The sequence below is a fragment of the Colletes latitarsis genome, chromosome 1 (genome assembly GCF_051014445.1).
Source record: "Colletes latitarsis isolate SP2378_abdomen chromosome 1, iyColLati1, whole genome shotgun sequence".
Lineage (NCBI taxonomy): Eukaryota > Metazoa > Arthropoda > Insecta > Hymenoptera > Colletidae > Colletes > Colletes latitarsis.
In genome coordinates this window covers 50729777-50741863 of record NC_135134.1, presented here as the reverse complement: position 1 = coordinate 50741863, position 12087 = coordinate 50729777, and the positions used below count along the sequence as shown (strand labels likewise).

The following is a 12087-nucleotide window of genomic DNA, read 5'->3' as shown; positions in this document are numbered from 1 at the left end:
TATCGCCGAGAATATTTCGATTTAAAAAGATTCGCGATAAAATTGTGGTACGACGATATCAAGGGGGGGTCGGGTGGAGGCTCGAGGGACGAAAGGATCATTAGCGGCGGACGGGTGAAAACTGTATTGAAGCGGCCCTCTCGAAAAGACAGACACGTCCCATCGATATAAATAAAGTATCGGGGAATAGAGGAGAGTCGGCGGCTGACACAGCGACGGGGCAAATGAAAAATGCCGAGACGGACGATCAATGTAAATATATTCATGACGTGGGGTGGATGCTCGCGGCACGGGGATGCCAGATATACGTACACGCATACGCGCGGGGTTTTATAGGATGGGGCTCGGGCCCGAGAGGACTCGATGGCACTTGGACGGCACATAATTCACTCTTTGGCAGCTCATTACAATTTAAAAAGGCCTTTGTCAGAGTGTACACTCTGACCGTGATTTCTTACGAGCTCACGACTTGCTCGCGCGTCAGGGGCCTGTCACCTTCGGGACAGCGAAACGAGCCTTCCTCGAGGACTCCTCGAGGACCGCGTCCTTCCACGAACGACCACCGAACTCCTTAATTTGCCCACCGAAACTGGACCTCACCCACCCACTTCCTCCGATATTTCTAGTTTAATATCGTTTCAATTTTCATTCGATCGTAATTAATTATATGAATTGTGCTTTGCTGGATTACTCTCGTGAAATTAAATTGCAGGATAACTAACAATCTAAACAATCAATTCTCAAGTTGAAACGTTAAAGAACATAAATTTGAATGGGCTTTATAAATTTGACTGAAGTTACGAAAATAAGTACAAGTAGTTTACGATTGTCTAAAATCGAAGTGTCAGTCTCGTACACAATTGCACGGTTCTGGACTGGCAGTGAACGCGTTAAACGCAACGAAGGAACGATTTGTCGTTCGTTTCGACGCGACAAAGAACCAACGACGATTTTTTACCGCGGAACCGGTCCGCGTTAAGAACAAAAGAAGCAGCGACGAAGCCTCGACCGCTCGGTATTTCTAATTTCCAGTCGAAAGAGAAATGACTCCGTTGGCGTTTCAGAGACCGATCCCGAACGATTCCAGGGATCGTCTTTTGTGAGAGCGATTTTGATGAATGGCACCGGATCCGTCTCGACGCAGACGTCGCGCGAACCATCGAAGCGATCGGACGAGAAAGAAGAATCGGAGCTACCCAGCGATGCTACGTTTAGTTTTCATTTCCTCAAATGCACGAATCGCACAAAAATAGACTATTCAACGATAACGATAATACGAGAAAACTTTAAAGAACCAAATCAAATGATCTAAAGACTGATCAATAAGTAACTTTCACGAGGAAAGACTCTGCTGAGAGTTCTGCATCTCTGAAAGCCTCCATCTAAGCTTGTTAGATAGATAGACTGATTCCATTTGTTCGTTAAACACGAATCTTTCATCCACGTCCGCGTGGAAACCCGAAAATATAAGTGACCGTGTCGGGACAGCTTTCAAAATGATCCTGAAGAGTCTGTCGAGGGTTGAAATTCTCTGTTCTTCAGGGAGGCTGTATTCTGGCGACCTGTCTTTCTTTCTGACAACACGGAGGGGGGCAAGAGGAAGAGGTTCACAGGAAAATGCAACTGCGTCCCCGTGGGACCAGAATTGATATGTATTCCGCGGCGCGTCCAATCTATCGCGGGTCAAGCAGCCGGAATTTTAAGCACGATACACACCGCCGTACATCGAGATCTCCCCCCACATCGACAAAGAGGGTGCTTTGTGCCCGTAATATACGCGGTGTCCAGATCAATTTTTAGTAAGGTTGTTTCCTTCGATAGATACAAGCATTTTTTAAAATAGGAAGCAGAGGTGTCTAACATTTAACCCATAAACAATCTTCGACTAATACATCAAAATTCAATAACTCTTGAATCATGTATTTCTTGTTCTTTAACCCTTAAGTGGATTATTGGGGCTCTCCACAAGTTTAAACTAATATTGTATAATATAGGTCAATTATTTGAAAATTTATGTAATTTTTATTTACCAATTTGTCACTGAGAGGCCACCGAAGGGTTAAAGTTTCGAGATCAATCTAAGACTAATCGTGACTTTCGAATGACGAAGCGATGGAAAAAAATTCTACCTCACGCGTTGAAATTACACTTTTCCAAGAACCACCCTGTTTCTTCGATTACGATTGTCCCGAGTTTAGCAGTCAGCGACGAACGCCCGGCCAATCGGTTCCGCCATACATTTGTAAAACTTACGAGGGCGTAAAGCTCGCCCTCTTATATACGACCGATACGTATGCATACACGCTCAAATAGTTGCGAACGGATCGCGTGCGCCGACACGGAGAAGGGTGGAGCGTTGCCCGCCAAGGGACGACCACTGGTCATCGTTGGAAAATTGAATTTCGTCCCTGAGGGCCGCTCGGATGAAGTATGCTGACAGTTGGAAAATTTGCGTTTAACCGTGTGCACGCGACCCCTTGCAAAATCTTCCACGACCTTGGAAGACGGACCCTCGGAATCCGTGGGTCTTGGATTTCTTCGTTGGGGGCGTTAAAAAAATTTCTAATTCGAGTGTTCCAGCATTAGCAAATTTACAGATACATATTACTCCTTTTTATTCGCGGGAAACTGTATTTCGAAGGGTGTAAATCAATTTTAAATAAATTCTACTTACCGTGGGGCACCCATCCGTGATGGCACTTCTCGCAGTACCGGATATGCTGCTTTCCAGGGGTGAACGAGTCGCAGGAACAGCCATTGATGGTGCACCTGATGGACTGAAACAGAAACGCAGTGACAAGGTTAGGTGAATATCGAAATCAGAAGGTCACTCTCGCTTGGCCAAAGAGTACACGTTTGTTTAATGCGACAGTTTGCACCGGAGTTTGGGTCGAAAGGGAGCAAGAAAAGGCGGGACGTCTTGGGGGTGAGTTTTATTCGCGGACTTTCCGTTAGGAAATATCCCCGGACAGTTTGGCGCGGATTAAAGGATCGTTGCCACGGGCTGGTCCGGGGGGAAAAAAGGGGGTGTGGTATTTTGAGTGACCGTTTGGCATAACGCCACCCCAGAGGAAGCTCGTAAGAGACGAGGCCGCTCGTCGGATTTTAAGGAACCGTGAATATTTTCCTGCCCTTCGGCGCGAAATTAACCCCTTGGGAGCCACCATCCAATCCGGCCCCCGCGGCTGAAAGGAGGCGAGCAACCTCCTGGATCGGGTATTACTTTATGTACGCGGCGGAAAAGTTTATTTTCCGCCGTTCGGAGTTACCTACAGGTATCCCTGGACCCGCAGTGCCTCGTCGCGACCGAAACAGCAGGGGCGGGGGAGGGAGGGAAAGTATTAATTCCTCCTCTTCCATCTTTCACGCGTTCGAAAGTTGCCCGCTAACAAACACGGGTCTGCACTAAGGGAAACTTTCGATCCTTATTAAACCGGACCGCCATCTTCATCGGGGCTGAGAGACACCCTTGCTGATCGATGGAAAATTTATCTTTAAAATTAGGCGATATTAAAGCAATTATCGCAATATTGGCGATGAATTCGATCGATTACGATTGTCATTTCTTGCAATATTCAAGGAAATATTTCAGTCTGAGTTATTGCGAGGTGATCGTTGACCTAATATTATACACAATAAGGCAAGTCCATCAGCTTTGCGTTAGCTCGATTATTTCTTCAAATATAAATATAGTATTCCATATTACGAGCACTGAGGACCTCAGTAAAAAAAAGCAAACATTTCCTAAACCGTTATTATATTTAAAATTTGACTGTTACCAGTCGAAAGAGCACAAATTTTCCTATAAATTTATAATATTTAAGTATTTATTTCCACATCAGGACAACTGGCCCAATATTCACGATTACAGATTCATACATCCAGTGTGGAGAACTGGAAGAGCTTCGTAGATCTACTTTTCAAAGCGGAGAAACAATTTAAGTGCCACAGTACCATAAACTGGAGTGTAAAAGGTAAACGAATTTTCGAATCGCACCTTTCTCTGGAACAAAAGAGTCCAGTTCGCCATCGCGTTGTTTTTTGTCGAGGGAGATTAGAAATGTAATCAGCCGGGATCGGTGTACGGCCAATAACCGCGAAATGCAAATGCGTTTCATTAGCTCGCGGAACAAGCCGATTAATCACCTCGAGGGCCGTTTTCAAAAACGTCGAATTGATGAACTCGTCGGCGCGCTGGCAGCTTTGTCGTCGTTTCAGGGCCTAATCGGAAGATATACGGCCGCGAGGGATATACAGAAGCTGCTCGCGGCGTCCTTAAGCGGGCAGTATTAAGCGGAGTAACGTCGATGATAAAACGCCGCGCGGCGGCGGAGAGCCGGCAATAAATGTTTCGTGGCTCGTAAAAATGTTATTGCCTCCCGTACGACGCGATAGCAGAAGACAGTGCGCGAAACGGGCGAACGGTATGCAAAAGGAACGAGGGACAACCTTCGTGTCCTCGAGGACACACGCTCCAAGCGTCCTTTACCTCGAGGATCCAGCTCCACAGAATTTCCTTCTTCTTTCTCTCTGAAAAATCATTACTGGAACCTCCTAAATCGCGTTGAGGTTGGCCATCGCGTGATTTTTAGACCCAGATACCACCCCCCCGTTAAAATCGACGAATCTTAAATATTATTATGTTAAATAAAGCCCAAGATGAGTGGTGATATTATCGATAAAAATTAATTCCAGCGTGTGAGACGCCCTCGGAGAAATCTAATTTCGTTCTGCTTTTTCTGTGAAAAATCATTACTGGAACCTCCTAAATCGCGTTGAGGTTGGCCATCGCGTGATTTTTAGACCCAGATACCACCCCCCGTTAAAATCGATGAATCTTAAATATTATTCTGTCAAATAAAGCCCAAGATGCGTGGTGATATTATCGATAAAAATTAATTCCAACGTGTGAGACGCCCTCGGAGAAATCTAATTTCCTTCTGCTTTTTCTGTGAAAAATCATTACTGGAACCTCCTAAATCGCGTTGAGGTTGGCCATCGCGTGATTTTTAGACCCAGATACCACCCCCCGTTAAAATCGACGAATCTCAAATATTATTATGTTAAATAAAGCCTAAGATGAGTGGTGATATTATCGATAAAAATTAATTCCAGCGTGTGAGACGCCCTCGGAGAAATCTAATTTCCCTCTGCTTTTTCTGTGAAAAATCATTACTGGAACCTCCTAAATCGCGTTGAGGTTGGCCATCGCGTGATTTTTAGACCCAGATACCACCCCCCGTTAAAATCAACGAATCTCAAATATTATTCTGTTAAATAAAGCCCAAGATGAGTGGTGATATTATTGATAAAAATTAATTCCAGCGTGTGAGACGCCCTCGTAGAAATCTAATTTCCTTCTGCTTTTTCTGTGAAAAATCATTACTGGAACCTCCTAAATCGCGTTAAGGTTGGCCATCGCGTGATTTTTAGACCCAGATACCACCCCCCGTTAAAATCGACGAATCTCAAATATTATTCTGTTAAATAAAGCCCAAGATGAGTGGTGATATTATTGATAAAAATTAATTCCAGCGTCTGAGACGCCCTCGGAGAAATCTAATTTCCTTCTGCTTTTTCTGTGAAAAATCATTACTGGAACCTCTTAAATCGCGTTGAGATTGGCCATCGCGTGATTTTTAGACCCAGATACCACCCCCCGTTAAAATCGACGAATCACAAATATTATTCTGTTAAATAAAGCCCAAGATGAGTGGTGATATTATCGATAAAAATTAATTCCAGCGTGTGAGACGCCCTCGGAGAAATCTAATTTCCTTCTGCTTTTTCTGTGAAAAATCATTACTGGAACCTCCTAAATCGCGTTGAGGTTGGCCATCGCGTGAGTTTTAGACCCAGATACCACCCCCCGTTAAAATCGACGAATCTTAAATATTATTCTGTCAAATAAAGCCCAAGATGAGTGGTGATATTATCGATAAAAATTAATTCCAGCGTGTGAGACGCCCTCGGAGAAATCTAATTTCCTTCTGCTTTTTCTGTGAAAAATCATTACTGGAACCCCTTAAATCGTGTTGAGGTTGGCCATCGCGTGATTTTTAGACCCAGATACCACCCCCCGTTAAAATCGACGAATCTCAAATATTATTCTGTTAAATAAAGCCCAAGATGAGTGGTGATATTATCGATAAAAATTAATTCCAGCGTGTGAGACGCCCTCGGAGAAATCTAATTTCCTTCTGCTTTTTCTGTGAAAAATCATTACTGGAACCTCCTAACTCGCGTTGAGGTTGGCCATCGCGTGATTTTTAGACCCAGATACCACCCCCCGTTAAAATCGACGAATCTCAAATATTATTCTGTTAAATAAAGCCCAAGATGAGTGGTAATATTATCGATAAAAATTAATTCCAGCGTGTGAGACGCCCTCGGAGAAATCTAATTTCCTTCTGCTTTTTCTGTGAAAAATCATTACTGGAACCCTCCTAAATCGCGTTGAGGTTGGCCATCGCGTGTTTTTTAGACCCAGATACCACCCCCCGTTAAAATCAACGAATCTCAAATATTATTCTGTTAAATAAAGCCCAAGATGCGTGGTGATATTATCGATAAAAATTAATTCCAGCGTGTGAGACGCCCTCGGAGAAATCTAATTTCCTTCTTCTTTCTCTCTGAAAAATCATTACTGGAACCTCCTAAATCGCGTTCAGGTTGGCCATCGCGTGATTTTTAGACCCAGATACCACGCCCCCGTTAAAATCAACGAATCTCAAATATTATTCTGTTAAATAAAGCCCAAGATGAGTGGTGATATTATCGATAAAAATTAATTCCAGCGTGTGAGACGCCCTCGGAGAAATCTAATTTCCTTCTGCTTTTTCTGTGAAAAATCATTACTGGAACCTCCTAAATCGCGTTGAGGTTGGCCATCGCGTGATTTTTAGACCCAGATACCACCCCCCGTTAAAATCAACGAATCTCAAATATTATTCTGTTAAATAAAGCCCAGGATGCGTGGTGATATTATCGATAAAAATTAATTCCAGCGTGTGAGACGCCCTCGGAGAAATCTAATTTCCTTCTGCTTTTTCTGTGAAAAATCATTACTGGAACCTCCTAAATCGCGTTGAGGTTGGCCATCGCGTGATTTTTAGACGCAGATACCACCCCCCGTTAAAATCGACGAATCTCAAATATTATTCTGTTAAATAAAGCCCAAGATGCGTGGTGATATTATCGATAAAAATTAATTCCAGCGTGCAAGACGCCCCTGTGACTCTTTTAAAGACTGTGAAGAGTGAACCAGAGAAATCTAATTTCCTCGAGGGATCGAAAGCTCAGGATGTTCGGCAAGATGACTCGAAAAGGCAATTCCCCGGGGTCTTGGATGCATAAAAACCGGAGACGAGGACTTTGTTTTATGCGAGAGCAGCCACCCTCCCTTGGCAGGCGACCGCTAATATCGCCATATAATCTGTCGCCGTTCCGAATAAATAACCCGCTGCGTGGCTAATAAAATTCGCTGGCTGCGAAATTTTGTCTGCCGGTACGTTCAGCGTGCGAACGTTTCGAGACGACAGAAGATTTCCCGCGAATACGGTTCCACGGTGGCACGGGACGCTGTCTGTATAAAGACACATGGCCGACCGTGGTAGCTCGCGCGTCGCTTCATTTGTCTTTATATTAGCTCCACGCGCCGCTCTAACGCTATAACGGCGACGACTCCCATCCCCTTTCGCCACGACGCCATGACACCTCACAGAAACATCTCTGGCGCGGAACCTTTCCTCGCGAAAGGTGCACGATTCGGAATATCAACGACAGAGCAGCCTCGTGGATCCGTAATATCTTCATTTTGAGAAGGACGTGGTCTGTTATTACATTATAATTAATCCTTGCTTAAATTAAGATTCTTCTTGGGGAGACACAATCTGTTATTATATTACAGTTAACCCTTGGTTAAATAACGATTCTTTGAAGATCTTCCTTCTTGATACGCAACAGCAATAATACGTTACATATTCTCTTTTTCTTTTTGGATAAGACTTGAAAATCGTACGAACGTCGTCCCAATATTTATAAAACCATTAAGTTTTAATGCCAGCCAATTTGATGAGAGTTTAAGGACGAACCTAGTTAAATTGTTTTCCCTCCCTGTCAGTCGAAATTCATTAATAAAAAACGTCGAAGTAAATGGCGAAACGACAGTGTTGGCGTACGCGTAATTAACGGTACACAAGGTGCGCGCAATCTCGATTTTCCAGACACGTGGCGTTACACGCGCTTCTCATTGTGTCGCGGCGTCGAAAAAGCCTCGCGGCACGCGCGTCGAAATTAGCGCCCGGGCGCCGTGGCAGCCGCCTTTTTTGCCCAGGAACATCCACCGCAGCCGTCACTTTCAAAAGACCCCTGTTGACGATCGATTCCCGCCTGTCGTTGATCGTGATCGATCGCCCCACCCTCGGACCCTCGAGTGTTTTCAGATTTTCGAAAGGGGAAGGAGGGACCATTGAAATTCCCTGGCAAGTCAATCACGGTACACGATCCTGGGCCTAAGATAACGTTTATTCAATAATTTACGATGAAATTAATTTCCTTTTTCGCTCACCGGGTATATCATGTGGCCCGAACAAACCGTTACGAGGCTGGTTTCTCAGAAACCAACAAACATGTATTTGCTTTCTCTAATTAAGCGGTGTGAGAGTCACGAAAATATAGTTTTCCGTTGTATATTGACTTTTATTTGATAGTCCATCTCCTGTACCATTAGTGTCAATCTCAATTTTAGGATTTGGGATGCATCGCAGGATATCACGACCAATGAAACCCCGAACAAAACGCGTTCGATATCGAGAAACCGGTGATGGATGTTACAACGTATTAGAGAACGATAATTAATTGCACGAATATGGATTACACGAATTACGCGAACGTATATTTCCAGTCGATAGCACCGGGCATTGATGATGATCGTCATCATTATAATCGCGACCGTACCCACGGCACAATGGCCACTGCGTATTGTTAAACATATCGCACGAACGGAGAAATTCCGATTCCGCGTGTAACTCGATAACAAGAGAAATCGAATTACATCGGGGAACAGCGACGGGGCAGAGGGAATTTGTCAACTACCGATAATAATAAAATACGAAAAATGAGTTATTTGAATTTTGAACGGCTCGACTATCGAGTAACATTCGAACCGTAACCCTGTTGATATTCGACCAGAATTGTTCGAAAAGAGAAAAGTTCGAGTTCCGGTTTCGCTATGGACGCGAACACAGCGGAGGCTGATCTGCCTAAAATTCGGTATACCGTTGTTCGAGTTGTAGCCGATTTCAGGATTGATTACACACAGAGAGAGAGAGAGATAGCGAGGCATTTCGAGGCACGAAAGTACGAAAATTCGACAGCACTCGGCGACGATGACGTCGATCCGCTATACCGCGGCCAAATCTGCCCCGGCGGATGTACTGCGCTCGTGTTTAATGAACGCAGCTAATCCCCCACTACCCCTTCCTCGATCTCGTCCCGTTCGAAATGCAACGCTAACAGCGGGCTGCGACTTGTTCATCGTTTGCAAATTAATTTGACCAGCGCGAATTAAACCTCAAGTATAAAGCCGGTCGAGCGGCTCGCGTCGACTGTTCCAACCCCCTGTTAATGAGTTCGAGGGTTTAAGCTGGTCTCTGCGTTTCGCTGATCGGATCCCTCGTCCCGTTTCCCAGCTTGCACCGACGAACTACCCTCGTTTCGACCGCTCTGAACCGAATTCGTTCCATAAAATACAGGTGACATCGGCCATTACAGGATTTATCGAAATATTAATATCACTTTGGTCCTCGAAAAATTCGGTAAAATATTTTTACAGCAAACGCTTTGCACTCACTCGAAACTGCGATGTAAGATATGGGTCAATTTTTCTGTATTTTGTCTCGACTGTCTGCCCATTGCTAGCTGTTTCTACTTACTTTATTGGTTTGTACACTTTTATAATACAGTTGTATGATATATGTAAAAGTCTCATTGATTGCGTATGTTATGAGATATTTCTTTGTATTTTGACTCGATTGGCTTGTCTGCTTGTTGGTTTGCACACCCTTTGATATAATACAGTTGTATAATATGTGTAAAAGTCTCATTAATTGCGTATGTTATGAGATATTTTGTATTTTGACTCGATTAGCTTGTCTGCCCATTGCTCGCTGTTTCTACTTACGCGAATGGTTGCAACCATTAACGGGGTGACTGTGTAATTTATTTTAATTAGTAGAGAATCGAGAATAGTCCTGAAGAACCTTGTAAAGCCACGATCGAAAGGGTTAATCATATTATTTTTATACTCGAAACTATGATGTAAGATATCGGTAAATTTTTCTGTATTTTGACTCGACTGGCTTGTCTGTCCATTGCTCGTTGTTTCTACTCACGCGAGTGGTTGCAACCATTAACGGGGTGACTGTGTAATTTATTTTAATTAGTAGAGAACCGAGAATAGTCCTAAAGAACCTTGTAAACCACGATCGAAAGGGTTAATCATATTATTTTTATACTCAAAACTATGATGTAAGATATCGGTTTTTTCTGTATTTTGACTCGACTGGCTTGTCTGTCCATTGCTCGCTGTTTCTACTTACGCGAGTGGTTGCAACCATTAACGGGGTGACTGTGTAATTTATTTTAATTAATAGAGAATCGAGAATAGTCCTAAAGAACCTTGTAAAGCCACGATCGAAAGGGTTAATCATATTATTTTTATACTCGAAACTATGATGTAAGATATCGGTAAATTTTTCTGTATTTTGACTCGACTGACTTGTCTGTCCATTGCTCGCTGTTTCTACTTACGCGAGTGGTTGCAACCATTAACGGGGTGACTGTGTAATTTATTTTAATTAATAGAGAGTTGAGAATTGTCCAAAGGAACCTTGTTATGCAGTTTCTTGGACGACGAGCCTAGGAAATAGTTTGCACGATTCCCTTGTAAAGGCACGATCGATCGAAAGGCAGCTTTCAATCGCATAGCTGGCTCGTTACGCGTAATGCACGGGCGTCGTTTCGATGTCCCACTAACGGGAAAGAAGCAATCGGCACCCCCGTCGATCGGTTAAACCGCACTGACGCGTGTTCGCGTCGGGGAAACGTAACGGGGGTGAAAAAGAGGAGCGCCGTTCCTCATCCAGATACGTTTTATGTGCGGCGGAATAATGAAATGCTAACAGCCCCGGCTACGCTTAGCATATTGTCGCGGCCACAATGGCAATTTGCGTGATATATCTGCCCGTTTTCTCGGGACGCGTTCAAATGTACCGGAATTAACTGGACGAACGGCTGCGGAAGAGCCAACCGGTTGCCAACGAAATCCCAAGAATAAATAATTCTTCCCTTACGCGAACTCGCGTGGGGGATGAAAGTTCCGTCAGATTTCTCTCTCGATGGAACACGATCGTTTAAAAATATCCAATCGACCCCTCGACGGTCGAATATTTTTCTACAAACGTTATTTCGACGACTTATAATTATAAATAAAAATTGAAATTATTCCCCCCTTCTGGCAGCATTTGAATCATGACCGCGAATTGATAAGTCCAAATATTATTTGCCATAACGGTACACGCGGAGAAAGAGAGGGTGGAGACCTGCGTGGACGATAAATATCGCGGCGACGACAAAATATCGCGAAATAAGAAAGGTTCGCCGGCCCCCGGGGGTTGACAGACGGCACCCCCAGGAGCACTAAGTCACGGGCTATGCTAACTTTCGCCCTGACCGGCCCCCCTCTCTATTTCCGACCGATGAAATAATATCACCCCGATTGCCGCCCCTGATCCATGTAGCGTAAAACGTCCCGGACGCCTCGGGGGCGGAACGAGGGATTCCTCGACCACGGAAATCGCAAAGGGACGTATATCTCCCGATGACGTGCGATTTTTGAGCCAACAATTTCCCTACAAAACGTTTCTCCTTCGCCCGAAACTCTTCTCGGGGGGTTCTTACATTAAGGGGTTAGGTAACTCTAGCGGTATGGAGAACAAGGCAATTTTTTAAGCTACAATGAAGAAAAAATAAGCAGTCAATTATCCTGAGACTGTGCACTGTAATTTAGGTATAACAAATATTGAA

The 12087-nt window shown here is 44.1% G+C and overlaps 1 protein-coding gene across 1 annotated transcript in view; it reads right to left on the bottom strand.

The window, feature by feature from the left end:
* Nucleotides 1-2666: 2666 nt before the first annotated feature.
* LOC143344987 (uncharacterized) overlaps nucleotides 2667-12087 on the bottom strand; it is a 90813-nt gene continuing 81392 nt past the window's right edge. The window contains exon 3 of the mRNA XM_076771643.1: nucleotides 2667-2777. Coding sequence (XP_076627758.1) covers nucleotides 2667-2777 — 111 coding nt within the window. The remainder of the gene's footprint in view (nucleotides 2778-12087) is intronic.